Source organism: Dermacentor variabilis, chromosome 6 (genome assembly GCF_050947875.1).
Source record: "Dermacentor variabilis isolate Ectoservices chromosome 6, ASM5094787v1, whole genome shotgun sequence".
Classification (NCBI taxonomy): domain Eukaryota; kingdom Metazoa; phylum Arthropoda; class Arachnida; order Ixodida; family Ixodidae; genus Dermacentor; species Dermacentor variabilis.
In genome coordinates, this window is record NC_134573.1 from 109,762,435 (window position 1) to 109,782,933 (window position 20,499).

Sequence of the window (20,499 nt, forward strand, 5' to 3'; positions counted from 1 at the left end):
AGATAATAAGTAAATATAGATACACAAATTTCTTTCTTCAGCGCAGAGGCGTTGTGCAATTTGTAACAGTATAAATTGGGACGTGGTGCTCCTTCGTATGGGCTGACTACTTGTTCCGCAGTACACCGCGTCGCAATGAAATGAGGCCCATTTAAGAAATGCGTGACTGTACTCACTTGATCCCACATTAAGTCTTCGAGCGCCATCATAGCTTCGCCATCGAGTCGCCACGCTTTTATATCGACTGTGGTTGGGCGTTGCCTTTACCAAAGCCTATGCATTCCGCATAGGGATGACCGACACTGCAACCTGTGACCACTGCGGCCATGAAGAATCGATTGACCATATTTTGTGTGCCTGCCCGCAGTAAAGTTCACAAAGGGAATGCCTTCGCCGCGAACTTGACCATCTAGACGACCAACCGCTATCGGAAAAAAGAATTTTACACCATCGAAAGGACTTACCGTCATAAAACAAGGCCGTGCAAGCACTATTGCGCTTTTTGCGATCTACCGGCCTTTGTGAACGTATTTAACTGGAACGCCTCTTGTGTGTGTGTGCCTCCTTGTATGCGTGTTTTTCTTTAACGTTTTCCTCTCTGTCCTCTTTCTAACTCCTATCTCCATCCCCAGTGCAGGGTAGCAAACCGGAGACTGATGTCTGGTTAACCTCCCTGCGTTTCCTCTTTATCTCTCTCTCTCTCTAACAGTATAAAAATACATTCACAATAGCGCTAATATATTAGAAAAGAAAATGCAGAACGAATAAAATAATTGTGCAGTATACATACACTATAATGAATCACAGTACTTGTTGACAAGAAACAAATATATAAAATTAGAGAATGCTAAGAAGTAATTTGTACATTTTAAGGACAGATTGATTTCAGAAGCAATGTCAGTATCTATCGTAACATTTGAGTACCGTAGTTCGTTCGTATGTGGAGAATGTGCCATGTCTAATGCTGACACGTTATGTAGTTGTTTGTGGTTTTTGCTAAGCTTGACAGCTGCTCAAATAAAGGGTTATTCTTGGGCACTTTCCCAACTCTTAGCGTTTCGATAAAGTATGAATGTACAGCGAATCAATTTTCTACAAGTGAAGTTTAGTAAATAGTGGTTCTGTATAAGCATCACATGGTGTGTTTGTAATAGCGTGCACGCCTGTTTTCTAAAGTACTTGAAGTTTCTGAATATTCAACGCAGCTGCTTTATCTCGACTCAAGAAGAAAAAGTTAATAGAGGAAAGAAAAAGTGTTATAAATCAATAATTTTATGCGCGTTGGCATCAGTGAAGCAAACTTGTTAGCACTTGAGCGCATGAGAAAGCTTTTTTTGGTAGCCATCTGTGCATATTGATTTCAAGCTATGTGCTCTTGAAAAATAACTCCTAAGCTTGTGATGGAGGGCACAAGTTTAATAATTGTATTGACTATCTTAAGGTCACCACTAACGATATCACGGTGATTCTTTGGTTTAAACACCGTATATTTAGTTTTGTTAGTGTTTATAAGGAGTAAGTTTGGTGCATTCCCACTCGTGCAATTTCTACAATACATCGTTGGCGTGATCAACCAGTTTGCCGATATCGGTGAAAGTTAATAACAAGGCGCTGTCAGCTGTGTAATTTACAAATTACGCAGTCTTATCCACGTTAAAAAATGCCATTGATGTAAATATTGAAAAGCGAAGGACCACAGACGCTTCCTTGAGAAAGTCAGATTTTTATCGCATTAAGACTGGACATTTCGTCGTGTATATCAATTGCCTGCTTGCGAAATTCAAGGTATGATTTTATTATTGACAAAGATGCACCTCTGAAGCCACATATCTCCAGCTTATTAATAACATTACATGATTAATTCGATCCAACACTATACGAAAAATCGACAAATATGCAACGTTTATTTATTTGCCTGTAAAATGCCTTCTTTTTTCATTTGGAGTGTGGTCTCACTTGAGCAATTCTTTCTAAAACCAGACTTACAGGCCGTGACTATACTATGTCTCGCGTAATATTTTCCCATTCTACTATGAATTAATTTTTCTGGGACCTTAAAAAATGTTCAGGGCAAAAATAGGCCTGTAGTTGGATATAATGCTTGCGACGCGACTTTTAAAGATAACGGTTAGTTTTGCTATGGGCATGCCTTTCGGAAACTGAGGATACTCGAAAGAAAGATTATATAGGCGTTTAAAGACAGGGTGGAGAACATCTAAAACGCACTTGATAGGCCGTATCTACATGTAGCCTGCATCACCACATTTGTTCTTTCGAAGTGACAAAAACGTGCTGTAAATCTGTTATGTATTTGTTGTTGTTGTTGCGGTATGTTGCTGGAATGCACTTTCATAACGCGTCGGTTAAACGTGACGTGAGCTGTGTGGATTATGACTCGCATTATGATTGTGACTCGGATTATGAAACGCCGACATGCGACGTTATAGCTGAATTTGCGACAGAGTGTGAAATGTGACCGAAGGAAACGCAGGTAGCTGTATACGGGGCCGTACTTATAAGTCCGCATTAAAGGGGGCCCTTCAGCTGGTTTCTGTACCCCAAACACACAATGAAGCTGCTTAGATAACGTGGCAACAATCGTGTGTGGAAAATGTAACACCCATGTAAGCCGCAAGAACGGCTGAACATTCAAACAATAGCCTGAGCGTTTTTATCCTCTCAAGAGGCACTGCAGCCGCGAGTCAGAGTACGTCGAACGCGTAGTTTGCTTCCTCACCATGTGCAGGCTCAACGAGATCCTGCAGCAACGGGAACAGCTTGGGGAAAACGGCATCACAATGCGCGCAACGCCTTTTTCGTTTGCTCTATACACCATCATCTGTTGTCGCCTTCGAAGTACACGCGCGGAGACTTTCACACTAGAAGGCTACGTGACTTGCCACGTAAGCACCAAACGAAGTGCCGAGCTTCGAAGATACCTGGTGGCGCAGCTACTGGCGCATGCAGTTGCTAACTTTCACTCTGCCACAAAAGCAGTTCGAGGCCCACATTACACCAGCGCAACCGCAATTTCTTGAGAAAGTAATATAAACGAATCGTCTCGCGACGTGCTGAAAAGTTGTGCAATAGCGTTATGTGTCAAGCCGGAGTACTGTGACAATGCAAGTTGTGCATTTTAAATATTGAAAAGTGAGTCAATTATAGTACTCACATGAAAGTCTTGTTCCGCGTCTATGAGATCCCCAGGCTGCAATATTTTTTCCCATAGCAAGGTCATGCAGTGCAACTTGAGAGATTCTGTATGGTTGAATTCGACGCAACAGAAATGTCTTATGAGTGAAATTATATGTTTTGATGGGTTGAAATACGCAATCAAGAAACGTGCATTTTAAAACTGGCTTACTGTTCACCGAGGATGTGGGGAGTTTAATTAATTAATTATGGGGTTTTACGTGCCAAAACCACTTTCTGATTATGAGGCACGCCGTGTAGTGGGAGACTGTGGAAATTTCGACCACCTGGGGTTATTTAACGCTCAGCTTAATCTATAGGTACACGGGTGTTTTCGCATTTCGCCACCATCGAAATGCAGCCGCCGTGGCCGGGATTCGATCCCGCGACCTCGTGCTTAGCAGCTCAACACCATAGCCACTAAGCAACCACGGCGGGTCGTGGAAAATTTTTTGTGTAACGCTCTCATATCTTTGATTGAGGCATTGTTTCTCAAAAATATTTGTGCCGATAGGAGAGAGCTGCGAACGAGCGATCGTAGCAAACTCCTTGGTGTGGCCGTTGAAGGAAGTGTGTGCTTTCCTCTTTCTTACAGGAAGACCAGAAGGAACTTGACAAGACTAAAGACAAATTATTGGAGTGTCATGCGAGAGTTTTTAAAGAATAGATGGTGTGTGGTGCTGCCTACGTGTGCGGTAACCATCACTGCGACAAGCACTGTTGTGATGTGCATTTCAGTACAAGAAATATGAAACGTGAAAGAGATAGCGCACTCCTCGCTACAGAAAAGTATGTTCCACGTGTCATGTCATTGGGAAATAAACAGACACTGCAATATGCTTATTACTATTCACATGTGCACGTGTGCATGGTAACCGTGTAACGTGAAAACAGCCTGGATGGGATAACATAAATGTGTACCGTTTTCGGGATGGGTGAAATACAATTGAGATCATTTTGTAGAGGCCGATAGTAGCGAAAAGAAATGGGTCGTGGAGACACGGACCAGCGGCTGCCGCAGTACCGATATATGTGTGTCCAGTACGACCACAGGAGAAGCGCATAGGTCGGAAGTTGTTACTGCTACATTCACTCGGATTGCTCCGATACCAGCGGGCAGTTCGTGGTTCGCGAAGGGGTAGAAGCAGCGAGCGAATTCGCCTTCGTACATCCTAGCCTCAACACGAACGAAACGTCGAAAGCACAGCACTTATGAAGCTACCGGCACTACGCGCCCTCTGCAAGCATCGCAGATCGCTTTTAAGATGAGGTCCGCGCGGCCGCGCACGTCGACCACCTCGCAAGTCATTTTCAAGATACGGCGCTGCCACGGTCGCGCAGTACGCTGCAGCCGCCAGAGTGACGCACTGGGTGCAGCCGCCTCTGTGTGACGCACCATTGCACGAAGGTCGTGATCGCCCTTCAAAACTTGCCGTGCGCGATGACACAGATATTCTGCCTGGCTCCTTCGCTCTCGCACCCGTATCCTGCGGTGACATCAATGATGCAACAGTCCCCTTACGCCGTCCGACTTCTTCATGAGCCGTAAAGCTCGCTTGACATTCGCAACGCTTGACATCGCCGGCAGCTGCAGCTATATATACTTCTACATTCACCTCTGTGGCCTGTTACATTGCTCGTTCGTTAATGCCCTGGCTTCGTGGAACACCTCGACTCTTCGTCTTAAATTGACGTCCCCGGACATTCTTTTGATGTCGACATAGGCCAACCATCTGCGATTTCGGGGCTTGAGGATACGTCCAAGGATACGTTCTCTAGTACGATCGCCGATACTCTCACACCTGCCGAACGCGCCCACCTTAGTGATCTCCTGCACCGCTTTAGAAGTTTGTTCGACGTTTCACAACCTCAACTAGGCCGCACGTCGGAAGTGCAGCACTACATTGACACTGGTTCGCATCAGCCGTTACGTCAAAGACCATACCGCGTCTCTGCCGAAGAGCGTCGTGTCATTACCCCCCACGTCGAAGATTTGCTGCGCCCTGACGTTATTCAACCTTCGCACAGTCCTTGGGCATCTCCTCCGGACTGAGATGTTCGCGGAGCAAATCGGAGCTTCTCATACTCCCACCTACCAACAACGGCAGAGCCAAGACCAGACAACGCGAATACGAAAAAAATGGCAGTGGCTTAGCTCGGCTATGCCAAGATATACGTAGCGAAAGCTAGGGCATAGCATGGTTAACCTTGGTTAATCTTGATTGCAAGTCCAGGTTAGTCTGGTTGTCTAGCTATGTTGCGGCGTTTAGCCAGTCGTTCGGCGGGCTGTTCGTCTGTTGTTTCCTGTGCGATTCGTTTCCTCTTCATCTCGTTCCGATGTTGATTCCAGGCCTCCTCCTGCTTATCAGCATTATCGCCATCCATACCGCCACCTCAACTCTGGTTGCAGCGTACGCGAGCTATCCTTTTCAATCTTCCGACATGTTATCAGGCATACGACGCAGCTGGCGAAGCGAGCGGAGGCGAGCGCAACGACGAGGAACGCGACGTGACGAGGAACGCGGTGTGACGTCATGTGCCTCCTCGGAGCACGGCCACAGCGAAATCGCAAGTTCGCGGCCAGTAAAGCTTTCGCCTTAAAAATCCGAATCGTAATCAAATACGGCAACGTGATCCCCGAGGTCAGCAAAATCAGGATCCTGGGCATGGTCATCGAAAAGCACGGAAGAAACGGCGAAACCATCGCCCGTCTCACGGCAAAAGCGGCCAACGCGATTTGACTCCTCAAACGAGTCACTTCCCCGAAGGTTGGCATGAGAGAGGAGAGCTTAATCAGGCTCGTCCAATCCTTCATCATAAGCCACGTCGCGTACGTTGCAGCCTACCACAGATGGCTGCAACACGAATGCTTCAAAATCATCGTAATCATCAGAAGAGCGTACAAGATGACACTGGGCGTGTTCGAGTCCACGAGCACGACCCGCTTCTTACAACTTGGGATACACAACACGCTCGAAGAAATAGCCGAAGCGCAACGGACCTCTCAAGTGGAGCGGCTGTCTACGACCGAAGCCGAGATGAAGATACTGGACGACCTGGGAACAGGACGCTCGAACGAGGCGGAGATGAAGCTCCCTGTCCCCGAAGAGGTCCGACGCCAGTCGAAAATCGACCCCATACCCAAGAACATGAATCCCTAGTTCAACAAGGGAAGAAGAGCGGTGAGGGCCTAGGCTATCATCGACCTGCATACTAACGAAGCTGGATAGCTCTGGGCTGTCGAGCAGGTCCTCGGGGCGCTCAAAAGGCAGGGACCCAGCGAGCCGGCAACGGCGAGCGGAGACCCGCGCCGAGTAACGGCAACCTCGTAGATGATGTAGGCCCTCGTCGGGGCGCGCGAGCGCCCAACTGCAGGCACAAATAAAGTTTGCTCCAATCCAATCCAATTGGGCATCTCCTGTCGTTCTCGTTAGCAAGAAGGACGGGTCTATTCGCTTTTGCGTCGGCTACCGTTGGTTAAATAAGGTAACGCACAGAGACGTCTATCCTTTGCCGCACATCGACGACGCTCGACAGTCTTCAGGTGGCAGAATTCTTCTCGTCCCTCGACTTGCGTTCAGGGTACTGGCAAGTCCTGATGGCTGCGGGCGATCATCAGAAAACCGTATTCATTACGCCTGACGGCTTACATGAACTTAACGGTATGCTTTTCGGGCCTTGTAACGCCCCCGTCACGTTCGAACGACTCATGGAGAGCACGATAAGTGGCCTCAAGTGGTCTATGTGTTTATGTTGCCTCGACGATGTCGAGGTTTTCTCGCCTGATTTTCCGACTCACCTGCTCTGCCTCGGACGTGTTTTGACGATTAACCTAAAAAATTGCCGCTTCGCCGCGTGGGAGCTCACCATCTTAGGCCATGTTGGGTTCAAGCACGGCGTTCTACCCGGTCCTGCAAAACTTCGAGCCGTCGCTGAGTTTCCGAAGCCTAAGACCATCAAAGAACTTTGAAGCTTTGTGGGCCTACGATCATATTTCCGGCGCTTTGTTCGTAATTTCGCGTCGACCATGGCGCCATTGACTCAGCTTCTACGCGGTGACGCCGACCTCTCCTCCTTCTCCCCTGCATGTGGTTCCCAATTTGCTAGGCCGCGTCGTCTTCTCACCTCCCCACAAATTCTTCGCCATTTCGACCCGTCAACTGCAACTGAGGTAGATTTAGACGTCTGGGCGCTGTCCTCGCTCAACGAAAGCCCAGCTACTCCGAATACGTAGTCAGTGTAGACGAAGTATGGAGTACGTAGACGTAGCCTGAGTCCAATTACGGAGTGATCTAAAAAAGTGCTTGGCTTTAGTATGTGCACTTGGGAATTTCCGACCTAAATACTTATACTGGTTCCCATTCGACTTGGTCACAAATGACCATGCGCTTTGTTGGCTCGCCAACATGAAAAATCCCACTAGCCGCCTAGACCGTTGGGTATTACGCATCCAGGAGTACGATATTCGCGTCTTATACCACAGCGGGTGCACGCACTCACACGCCGACGCCCTGTCCCGTTCACGTTTATCTCCAGACTCTGCCTGCGAAACAACTTGCGCACAGTCCGTGTCATCTCTCGGCATAGACTCATTTGCCACCACATAACATCGTCACCCGTAGATCGCTTTTTTTGACTATGTATCTTGATCATCGACCATACCTCAATCCCGAATCCTCCGACGCCCAGCCTTTCATTTCGCCATTCGTGACCAGCTGCTCCACCGGCGCAATTACGCCACTGAAGGCCGTAGGTGGCTTCTGGTGATTCTCCGCAGCTTAAGACACAAATATGTGCCTCATTCCACAACGATCCGCAGTGTGGCCACGCCGGAGTTTTCAAGACGCACGATAGAATTCGCCGCCACTACTACTAGCGCGGCATGTACAACTTTGTACAAAAGTTTGGTCGGTTTTATCGTGACTGTCAACGCCGCCAGTCGCCACCTTTGCGCCAGTCTGGTGCTTTGCAGCTGCTCCCGTGCCCTGCCAAACCCTTCCATCGCGTCGGCATCGACCTATACGGCCCACTTCCTATGGCACCAGACGGGGATCGGTGGGTTGTAGTTGCGGTAAACCATTTGACACACTAGGCCGAAATTGTTGCTTTACCACGTGCTACAGCGCGGGATGTAGCCTCTTTCGTCCTTCATCACTTCGTCCTTCGACATGGCGCACCTCGAGAACCCCTCAGCAACAAGGGTCACACCTTCCCCTCCCTAAGTCGTCGAAGGTTTGCTTTAATAATAATAATATTTGGGGTTTTACGTGCCAAAACCACTTTCTGATTATGAGGCGCGCCGTAGTGGAGGACTCCGGAAATTTTGACCACCTGGGGTTCTTTAACGTGCACCTAAATCTAAGCACACGGGTGTTTTCGCATTTCGCCCCCATCGAAATGCGGCCGCCGTGGCCGGGATTCGATCCCGCGACCTCGTGCTCAGCAGCCCAACACCATAGCCACTGAGCAACCACGGCGGGTAAGGTTTGCTTTAGGAATCCTCGGCAATATCCTTATGGATGTGGCCAAATATGTTCACTTCTACATATCTTTGTGCACTTTCGGGAGAGAGATATCTTGACTTTAGGAGCTGTGCTTTTCTGTTGACGTCTGAGCTCGGGATGTGAGTTACTTTTGTGCTGATCGTCCACCACTATTCCAGAATAGGTCGCGCAGCCTATACTTACCTATGTCCCAACTGATCATGTCCTCCTCACGAGTTCCATACCATACGCGCACTGTGCCTCGTAAGTAAATGATGACATTGGCGAGCACAAGCGTTGCGTCGAGTTGGCGTGGTTGTTGACAAGCTCGTACATTGCCAGCCAGTCTTCGACAACCGCGCCAATGGGGCCGGTGAACGCCCCCTAGTCGCGGATGAGATAGCACAAATACTGATGGCCCGGTAATAGGCCCAAATGATGAACCAGGAATGGACTGGTCGTCACTGTAGGAGATGGTGACGGAACCAATGTGGCGTCTGCTGCAAAAATAAAGTACCTTGTACTTGCGAGTCTACCTAGCACGTTTGGCAAATGTTATGAAGACATTACATGATCCAAAACGTCAAGACAATGGAAGGTTGACACACGGCCGTAGCTGAGGCTAAGTCCTGTATATAAGAGCTCAGAGCTGTAGTCACGTAGTCAAGTAACTTTAGAGTCTATACGGCACTTCAATAGCGCGGTTGAGAGTAAAAAGTGCGAATAGTGCAATACATCCTCAGGGTGGGGGTTTGGACGAGTTTGTATTCCGTAAAGTTAGTTTGAATTAGCCTAACTAAAAAGATTCATGGAAACAAGATACAAAAAGAAACGTATGAGAAAGAACAGGAGACAGGCCAGTGCTAAACTTCCAGCTATATTAAAGTGTGATCCCTTACATTGACACCGTTTCCCACATGTTAAATAAAGTCGTTCAGCGCGCACATGTTCACGTAGTTTCTTCTACTCCCAATAGGTTACTAAAGCTTTGCAAGCTCACTAATCCTAAGAAAGTGGCAAGCCGCACCTTCAAAAAAAGCCATAAAGTTCGATTTCTTGTATGTGCACGAAATGCGGTGTGCTAATTTCCTTTGCCTATAGAGGCAAACATTACGTTGGTTAGACCGGGCAATGTCTTAATGACAGATTGGATGGGCAAAGCAACATTGTTAAAAATAAATCTCAGCTGGTGGATTTCTTACTTCTGAATGTAATACTGGTGGCTCTGCCCCGATTTCTACAGATGTGTTGTTGTCGAACGTCACCATAATCAGCAGGCTGGCACGTGAAATGAGATAAGCTGAAACCATCGCAAAATCTTGGAGAGATGTGCGTAAGAAGACCTACTATGCCGTCGACTAGTAGAAGATTGCTTCTTCGTCGAGTCAGCTGACACATTTGAAATGAGCTGTGTCATGGTTTGTTGCTTTTTACATCAAGTGTAAAAGCTTTGACAGGTATTATGAAGTAAACCAGTTGAAAGTTTAGCGCCCTCTGTCTTTTGCTTCTTTTTATGCGTTTTGTTTCCTTCACTGTGAGTTGCACTAATTCAAGAAAGCAACATTTTCAAGACTAAGTCGGAGCTTTTTTTTTATATGATTAATTGCCGATCCGGAAAGCTGAGTGTGGCTGGTAAAGGTGAGTGTCCTGCAATGAACTTGTAGTCTTTCGGAATTAAGAAAGGAAACCGCGGAAGGACAGAAATGAACTTTTGCATTTAGCCTACATTCTATAGACTTTATATGTTAAAAAGCCAGTGCAACACATGTTATCTCGGTGATGACGCAGCGGCTTATTAAATATAGTGTCATACGACAATTTGTACCAGGGTTGCTCAATATTTATCTCCTGTGAAGAATTCGTGTAAGCAAGTGCAACTGCGAATGTAAACTAAATGCAAGCCTATCAGATACCAAATTGCTTTCAAAGAGCAAAGGTATTTTTGGTGACATATCTTGAAAAGTAAATCTTCAAAGTACTCACACAGCTCTGACACCCGACATTTTAAAGCTCTGCACTTTAGTAACCGTCCTTATATGAGAGTATAGTGGGAAATATGCATGGGACATGGAAATGAAACTCTGTTGGGGCAAAAAAAAAATTAAGAAGCTTCCACCGTTTATACTAGACGATAAATGTTTCTAGATAGAAGGAAACTATAGCGATTTCAATACTAAAAATTCAAGCGTCTCTTTTTCTTCCCAATGAACATGAGCGTTTTTTTTTATTATCATGGGTAACGCCGTACGCAGAGGAAGCAATGTTCTGCTGATTACGTCGGCGTACCACTGTCACTATTTTGAGAAGCTGTAGTCACTCATAGAGAGAAAAAAAGAGACAGGCCGGGTAAGCCAGGGGGTAATGTATGGCTTGCTACACTACGGGAGAAAAGGGTAACAGTGATGTGAAGAGGTAAAGAAACAAGGAAAATTGGTAGTTACTGCCCGGTGTGCAGTCGCGTTATTTCACGTCCAAAAATTTGGTAGGCTGTATCGGGGAGGCGATCTCAATGCGGTATACGTAAAACGCCTTGTGCGGGCTGCTGAGCGTGTACCGGAAGTAGGATATATAAATGACGTCGCCAAATATGCAAGCGACATTTACTCACACATTACCAAGCTGACATGCTCATCTTATGATAGAGAAAAGGGGGTGGGGGGTTTACAGTCTAGTGTTTCAATTGTCCTCCCTCCCTATTCGCAGTTGGTCCTCCTTGGTCGAAGGTGGTGGGCGCCGCATTGGCATCCCTCTGTCTTGCTGGCCGAGTCTGTTCACGTCATTCTAGACCCTATGTGTCGAACGCGGGGACGCCATAGCCGATTAACCATCAAATTTCTGCAACAACGTGCAAACTAGTAAGCCTTTCAAATCCTTATTAGCACGGGTTTCAGTTTAGTCGATTATACAAACTGCGACAGAGTGACGAGCTCCTTCAAACGCGGCTACTCCCGCTTGGGTCGACAAACGTACTACTGAGCGATGCTTTTCTGAAGGTGGTGCGTAAGGCTAAATTTATCGCCAATTGCGTCCTGTTTGACGCAGCAACGGCGCTGTCTGTATATGCGATAGATGCATGATCGTGTAATGGATTCCCTTCTGTACACAACGGTGCCGAAGCAAGGCGCGTGGCTAATATGGTTACAAAGGTATGAGCAATAATATTAATACCCGTTTTCGTAACGCGCAAAGCAAGACAGGCCCTAGGCTGGCTGAACTGAAAGACGCTTCGCATCAAGAAACACACCATAATATCCTGACAGTAAGAAATAATGGCCGCAGTTATAAATGCTACTGTCAGAATTTTCGAGCAGCTTAAGGAATGTCACTGTCGAGGTTTTAAGACGGCGTAGTCTGTGGAGCCCACTGCACACTTTTTGGACAACTGCGTCTAGCAGTGCCTCTATGGTTCTGCGCATTCCTTGCGCAGATTTTCAAAATGAAGGAGCTATTATACAGGACGTTGTACAAGATGCTACTGTCAGAATTTTCGAGCAGCTTAAGGAATGTCACTGTCGAGGTTTTAAGACGGCGTAGTCTGTGGAGCCCACTGCACACTTTTTGGACAACTGCGTCTAGCAGTGCCTCTATGGTTCTGCGCATTCCTTGCGCAGATTTTCAAAATGAAGGAGCTATTATACAGGACGTTGTACAAGAGCGCTCGCGCGATCGCATGTCGAAATGTAACGCAAGAACGCCTCACAAAAGACGGGCGTAGTTTCTGCACATTTATACACATAAAACATTCTGAAATCGCATCAAAACGCTGCAGAAATTGGTTGTACGGACTCTCCTCGAACGAGGGGTATTGTTTAAAGACACAATGCTTGCTTTGCGCTACAATCGGAAAATAGGCGGCTTTCGTTTGCCTTCTTGTTAAGCAGTGCGAAACCACACCGAAAAGACGAAAGGGAGCCGAAGACAGGAACTAGTTTTTTCCGAACGACCCATACTTCTATGACTGAACACGTGCTTAGTCACAAAGATTCGAAATGACAAGCCATTGATCGCAATAAAGCAAAAAAAAAATATTACGTTTAACTGCGCGCACCACTTCGCACGCATGCCAACAAATGTAGCCCTTCATGTGACAGAGCTATGTAAGGGTTGCCAACAGCTCTTGCTTTTTCTATAAATCGTGGCTTCTATTACAGTTCATGTTGGTCACTTGCAAGTTTTGCGATCTACCCGCCGTGGTTGCTCAGTGGCTATGTTGTTGGGCTGCTGAGCACGAAGTCGCGGGATCGAATCCCGGCCACGGCGGCCGCATTTCGATGGGGGCGAAATGCGAAAACACCCGTGTGCTTAGATTTAGGTGCACGTTAAAGAACCCCAGGTGGTCAAAATTTACGGAGTCCTCCACTACGGCGTGCCTCATAATCAGAAAGTGGTTTTGGCACGTAAAACCCCATAATTAAAAAGAAGTTTTGCGATCAACGTGATGTCATACTAAAGGGGAGAGCAAGCACATTCAAAATAATGCAGTGCCAGAAAGCCATCCCTGCTGCCCTTTTCGTCATGTATGGCATGTAAGGACTGGGCGGCATAGACGTAACATCGAACGAACGTTTGTTCATGCTGCTTGGCAGGCAGCAAGCAGGTTACATGCTGATCGCGGTGGGCCCGTGCAAGCGTTCTTTTCAAGCCAATACGGGCTGTCAAATAAGGGATAGCCGAAGAGTGCGCATGCGCATAGAGTACGCGCTAACGACACGTGTACGTGCTTTCGAGTGCATACAACACTTTTGAACTTTTTGATTGCGATATTGATGGCGCACGTTGAGACACCTACCAGTTTCTCCAACATAAAGTCCAGTGAGAAGGTGTTTGTGTTGTGCTTTCCGCCTTAAAATAAGTTGTCAGGGTTGTACAAGTTCGCATGCACAGTGCAAAGAAAAAAAGAGTACAATGTCAAGCATAGGAAGCCGTCCGTAGACTGCATCAAGAATGTGGTGTGCAATTTCTCTCTCTCACGTGGTCAAAAATATGTGAGATAAAAAGTGTGAGACCACATAGATTGAGACCAAAAGAGTTTTTTTTTTATTCGCCATCCGCAAGCTAGGGAATAAAACCTTTCAAATGTCACCTTTCTTCTGCGCTACGGGAGAATGGTGACAAAAGTAAAGAAACGTGCGGCCTACTTTCGATCTCCGTCGCTCCAGATATTTTTTACTCTTTCAAAAGACGGTTCAGTTACCTTTCTCGTGCCACATTTAAACTTACGAACTTCGACAGGGTAGCTACCTCCTTATTTGCCTCTGTATGGATACTTTGATATTTTAAGAAAATGTCATAAATATCTCCTGTGCTCTTTCCGGAAGCTACACACGGTTAGTCATGACAAATTTTCCCTATAATACCACGCTCTGAGAATCAGGTCGCCTTATACGGGTTCAAAGAGCAATGCTCAGCACTTTGAAGTCCGATGACTTCTCTCTTTTTGATTTCATTCTTTGCTGTTCAGTATAGTACCGCAGCTCGCTTCTTCTCCATCACCCCTGTTCCCTGGGTCTTCTCACTCCCCTCCCCCTTCGTTTACCGCATTTCCTCTGCCGCTGTTCACACGTCCGGGAACGTAATATTTACTGGGCTAATTCCGTGAGCCATTTGCACATTTTCTCCAGTGTGAGCAAACGTTTTCCGTAAGTTGGCAACATTAGGCCCATGTCTGTCGGTACCTTTTATGAAAATGCGAAAGACGAGTGCGTTGTCAAATGTGAGCGACCGACTCAATCTCTCGCGCCGTTTACTAGCGTATTAATGTGATTATCTGTCTGTCTGTCTGTCTGTCTGTCTGTCTGTCTGTCTGTCTGTCTGTCTGTCTGTCTGTCTGTCTGTCTGTCTGTCTGTCTGTCTGTCTGTCTGTCTGTTCTGTCTGTCTGTTCTGTCTGTTCTGTCTGTTCTGTCTGTTCTGTCTGTCTGTCTGTCTGTCTGTCTGTCTGTCTGTCTGTCTGTCTGTCTGTCTGTCTGTCTGTCTGTCCCCTTTCGCCAACCCAGTGACCAAAGTTCTCTACCAGCTTGGGCTACTAAGTACCTGCTCGTGGTCGTGATGCCATCGGGGTCGTTGTGATACCGTCGACTCTCCATGCCGTTGTCGTCATGCCTTCTTTCCAACCCAGTTGACCAAGTTGTCGAACAGCTTGGACCACTATGTATGTTCTTGTTCTCGTGATACCATCGCGGTCGCTACATCCTCGTAATTGTAGTTTTGTCAGTCGACTCTCGTCACGCCGTCGTCCTCACCCCATCGTCGTTACGCCATGGTCGTTATGCCCGATTTTCTGATTGACTCGTCTGAAGCTGTGTGTACGGACTATTACAAACATGTACAAACTTACAAAAAGCACTCAACAAAATAACAAGCTAACCCGCTGTATGACAGGACTATAAAGTACCGAGTGTACACGCGGCATGAAAAAATCACTGATTGCTCAAGTTATACTGGTGTTTATCTGATGCTTGCTGAGTTGCCATATTAGAACGTTGCAAAAATTCTTACATGTTAATAGAGGGAACTTGAAAGGAACAAGGCATGTGGGTGGTATCGAGATAACAAATTTGCAATTAAACAGCTGCAAACTTGCAGCTGTCCCAATAGTGGACCAGAAATAAGGATTCATTTGCTTTATCGAAGTGTTTTAGGACACAAATGGCAACTATCGTATTAAATAATTTATTTTGCTAGTATATTGCGCCCGGCGTTTTGTTACACAACATGGAAGACTTGGCCGCACAGACTAACAGCCGTAGGTCTGGGCCGAACAGCGTTCCAACCCCAGTTACGCTTACGCTGCGAGCAGCTATCCCCGACTTCGTCGAAGGATACTCCCTCAGGAACTCCGGATCCGTCACAATTACCAACGACCGAACTAGAGGTTGGCACTGCACCTGATTGCGCTAGTGCGGAGAAAAAACCGAACACCACTGTGGCGTCACGACCTCAAGTGCAAACGATGGCCGCCGGGTCGCTACGGCGACTCTATCTGAGAAGGGAGGAAAATGTTGTGTACAAGCGACGCACTACCCTTTTGCGGCTGGAGGAAGCACCACCGCGGCAGTAAGGGAAAGTGACGTACCCCCGTGTCGAGTTCCGAGACTCCCGCAGCCCGGAACATCCGGTCCACTGCAGAGGGCCCAAGGTTCGCTGCGTGCATGCGGGGCTGGCCAGCGTCTTTCGTAGAAAATAAGCTGAGACCGTCTTCTGGCACCGACCGACGCGTGTAGCTATTACGGACTGTGCCCGACCCTGTACGCAACGTCGTGTATCTGCGATCGGTGTACTTATCGGATCAGTATCTTGCATTTGCATCATGATATATTTGCAAGGTATGTTAGCGCCACCCTAGCGCTGCGCTTCTATTTTAGAGCGCAGCTCTTTGGCGCCCGTTCCTGGTTTTCGCGTCACCATCGCCGTTGTGCCTCGCCGTTGTCCTTCGCCGTAACCAGCTCCGTAGCCGGGGCCAGCGCACTGCTCTAGCTGCGCGCACTCCTGGCGCCATCTCTCTCGCAAGGCGCCAGCCTTGCTCTCTTCGCTCCTCCTCCAATGCCACCCCTGTGCGGCGGCAATCAGAGCGCCGGCTCGGTGGCGGCTGATTCGATGATGCGCTGCTGCCCAAGCCGAAAAGCGTAGCCGCCGCCGTTCGCCACTGCGTGTACCCCCCCCCCCCCATCCCACGCCTTTTTGGTGTCGACCGCGCGCGGTGTTCTCCGGTTGCCGAAGCGCCGGCTCGGTATCAGCCTTTCATGGTGCGCGCTTTCCAAGCCGAAACACAGAGCCACCTTCAGTTGACTCGCTAGCAGCGTCAGCGGCGTCAGTCAGTCGCTGCCATCTCTTCGCCGCGCAAAGTTCATATGTGCCTACGCGCTGCCTCCCGCGACCTCCTAATAAGCGAGGCAGCTGCGCAAAGCTATGCTCTGTTTGCGGCGGCTGGTGCGAAATGTTCCGCACGAGACGGATTTCCGAGCCTCACAGACGGTTTGTATTTTAATATAATCTGTCTGCCTACATAAATAGTTTATTCTCAGCCAGTTCTTTCTCAGCCATGAGCGAGGCAACCGGTGGAAGTCCTTAGTCAACCGCTGCTGCTAAACGAGCTGCCCGAGCAGAGGCCCAGCGCCGTCGCAGACAGAATCCAGAGGTGCGCTACGCCGAACCAGACATTGGTGCAGCAAGTCAGGCATATATCCACATATTTCTCCGACCACAAAGCTTCCTTCATGACAATAAAGAACTGGGAATGGAGTGTTTATTAAAGAAAGAATGTGTGAGAAGAATAAAAAGCTGTCTGTGACTGTGCATGTCTTGCTCGAATTGTTTGGCTCAATATATCGAAAAGCTAAAACAGCTGAAGAGCTGCATTGAAATTTCGCATTAGGAAGTAACGTCATCGGTAATCGTTGGCAATTTTTTCTTGTCACCATTTCTTGTGGTTAGTGGGCCTTCCTAGCAGACATTGCAGATTGCATCGTGTGTGCCACAGGCAGCACTTCAAGGTCCTTTCTGTTCAACCGGTTCAACAATATGACTAATGATAACTGAGATGCATTTTTATCGATTGTTACGGCTGGTACCGTTTGTTATGGGGACGTGGTTTCGACGAACTTCAACAGCGTCTGCTTGGAGCTTGAACCAGGTCGATCATCGGAGAGGGTTCTGCAGAGAAGGCGATTCTGCAGGGAAGACAATTCTGTTATTGTAAAAACAATAACATAAATTTAACACATCATTACGAATGAGCATTGCGTTCCAAGACAAAAATAATAGGGAAACGTTCGGCGTTAGTGCTCCTGCACGCAAGGGCAGAGGTGATGACCACGTGGCGTCTCGCTGATCTCTTTATACTGTGCACAATTCGGGCAACCTCATTCTCGCTTGCTCTCTGGTAGAGGGCCTTGTCAGCACACTGGTCCACCCACCAACAGCAGTTCGGAGAGAAACCACTCAACGGTATAGAGGTGGGGAGCTAAGGTCACGTCGCGTCAACACACTGGTCAACACACAGCAATTCGGAGAGAAACCACTCCCTGGCGTGGAGGGGGTGAGCATAGGAGAAATGGGAGTAGTATAATCCGTCGCACACACCCGACGGACAAGTATTTTCTTGTTGACGAGCGTGACGATTAGGCACGTCGAGTCTCAGACTCTTTGCATCCATTCCATACATCGCCGCACAAAGCGAACCGTAACACTACGCAGACGACCCTTCGTTTGAGTGCTAGCGACACCGTAGAAGTAAAGGACAGAGACCACCAAATTATTTCATGACCATGAGTTGGGTGCACATGGAAATCATTGGAGCAAAAACAAAGCTGCTGGTTTTTCGTACAAAAGGTTAAAGTGTATAGGCCACTTCCTCTTTATTTTACGTTTATTGCACTGTGGCTATCATACTGTTGAAGTAGTAACTGCTTTTAAAACTCTCGGTATATTGCTTAAGGAGATGTTGTGGTATATACATTTTAGTAATGTATGTATAAAGGCTTCACGTATTGCCGCCTAATATATCGCAATCATCACACTTTGACTACTAAAATGAAACTCTTCCTTTCAAAATCATTATTAATGTCCCATTTGGCGTCGTGCCAGCTCTTATGGGGTATACAGAAGGCAGATAAGTCTGGAGCTCATTTATTTGCTTCAGAAAGAGTTGTTAGGGCTAACATGGGAAATGTGGACGGAATGCGGACGAAAAGTAAATCTTTATCACCGTAGGTTACATCGTAAACCAGGCGTTCATACATCCAGATTGAGTTCCAGATTACCATATTCTGCGCCACAGCTGTTCTACCTTAATTTAAGCGTAATAAAAACGCTCACTAGTGCATTGAATGAATTCTGGGGTTTTACGTGCCTAACCATAATTTGATTAAGAGGTACGCCGTAGAGAGTGTCTCCAGAATAGTTTTGACCACCCGGGATCTTTCACCGGCTGTCAATGCACGGTACACGAGTATTTTTGCAGTTCGCCCCCATCGAAATGCTGTCGTCGCGGCCGGTATTCGGTCCCGCGACCTCGTGCTTAGCAGTGTAGTACCGAAGCAGCTAAGTCACAAGGGTGGGGCTCACTAGTGCATTAGACAGAAAACTAAAAGACGCAGGTAACCAAAATTAAAGTTGGTTGTCTGTTACAGCGTCCCTCTTTGCTTATTGTAAATCTTTTGCACATAAGTTGCTGCGAATTAGGCATAATATTTATTCATGTAAATAGTTCTTCCTTTGCAAACTCAAGTATATTCTTATAAGAGCGTGCTAGTATAGGAATCTGGCTCATGTTCTTAATTGGGTGGGTTAATCATGGCGCGCTGTCACATATGGAACACACAAGAAGTCTTTCTGATGATATTAATGTGGAAGCTGAGACCTTCCTCAACAAAATCCTTCCTTTATTCTCTCTCCGTAATTATTCACATAAACTTTGAGTAGTAAGCCAGCTTCTCTACATACATTTCTCAACTAGGCTCTTATGTATAGGTCAGCAAATGTGGTTTCAACGTCAGCAAATGTTTTTACTCACGTATATTAGCGCCTGCTTTTTTACTTCTTTTTCTGACAGGCCATGCGGTGCGTCAATTTCGCCTGTGCCCTTTCACTGGCTGCAGGAAATCATGCCGGCAGATGCAGCCTTAAAGACTTAGTCGACGTAAGCACTAAGTTCTACGAATTTGACTCATCGCTGCGCGAAATAGAATTCCCTTTATTTCTTGTTTGCTCGAATTGAGCGATATCCTTGCTCTAATGTCCATGCTGAGAAGTAGCGCGAGTGATTCGAACGAATATGGTGGGCTAGAGTGCCATGGTGGCGAGACTGAACTGGCCAATAAAACATTAATCCTTTGATCGACTAAATCTCGAGCTTACTGCCCAACGTATCCCTGCATACGCATAGCTGCCTGCATACGCGTAAGCTCCTACAAGTATGCAGGCAGTGAAAGTCTATTCGGGTATTTTTTGTTATGGACACTGCCGACGAGGTCGTTCATATTTCAGCACCGTCGGAATAGAACGTGCAGCAAGCAAGTACACACAATGTACATAGTCGCAAAAGCTTGTAGCGACTGTCCGACACTTCGCCTTGCCTCACCGTGGGGGTCATTGCCCCTGCTCCTGGAACCGAGCTGGTTGCCCGACTTAGGCGCCACCACTGCCACTCGGCAAACCTGTTTTTACTTTAGGATAAAGCCAGTCGACTCTCCGTTCTCAACCTGAAAAGACATGTATTCCTTGCCTCCGTGAAACTGACCTCCCAAAAAGCAAATTCTTCAGTTTTTGTCTTGAACTCGTTTACGCTGCAACAACTGAGCTACTACCAGATCTCCCAATGTGGCAAGTTCACCACAGCTCCACTCGCAATCGCTGTGGCGTTAATAGCTCCTTTCTTGGCTAAACAAAGCGCTGGTACGCGGAGCTCAGTGTTGACAGGCTTTCAGCTCACAGCTGTGTTTAGCTCATCTGATTTACCTAATGTTCTGTTCTACAGTCGAATTGCTCGTGCGGTATAGCGGCCTTTCGCAACAAGAACTGTAGGCACTGCAGATGGTCTTCGAATGCTCTTCGTGATCTTAGCGGGACTTGGGGCGCTATGACGCAAAGTTATTCCAAACTTTTCTATTTAATTTCTGCAATTAGCCCTCTACGACTGGTCAAACATTTTTCGGGCCAATCCGAATTCTCTCGCCTGCCACCCGGCCTCAGAGAAACCGCGAAATCTTCTCAATTTGTCTAATGTGCACAGACTGATTATGCACTAAACCGAACCAAAGAAATATTATTAGTTACGATTTTTCGCCTTTTTTCGCCATCAGCCCTCCGCTATTCGCAAAAATATTT

At 47.2% G+C, this 20,499-nt stretch overlaps 1 protein-coding gene across 7 annotated transcripts in view; it reads left to right on the forward strand.

The window, feature by feature from the left end:
* LOC142584315 (uncharacterized) overlaps nt 1-19,485 on the forward strand; it is a 31,557-nt gene extending 12,072 nt beyond the window's left edge. For 3 of the 7 annotated variants that reach the window (XM_075694461.1, XM_075694465.1, XM_075694462.1), the window contains one exon: nt 19,226-19,485. In XM_075694461.1, the coding sequence (XP_075550576.1) occupies nt 19,226-19,390 (165 nt within the window). In that variant the 3' untranslated portion in view covers nt 19,391-19,485. Of the gene's footprint in view, nt 1-290; nt 999-3,787; nt 4,028-9,918; nt 10,128-19,225 lie in introns of those variants that run through there. The other 4 variants (XM_075694463.1, XM_075694464.1, XM_075694466.1 and 1 more) reach the window with 3 other exon arrangements.
* The last annotated feature ends 1,014 nt before the right edge of the window (nt 19,486-20,499 follow it).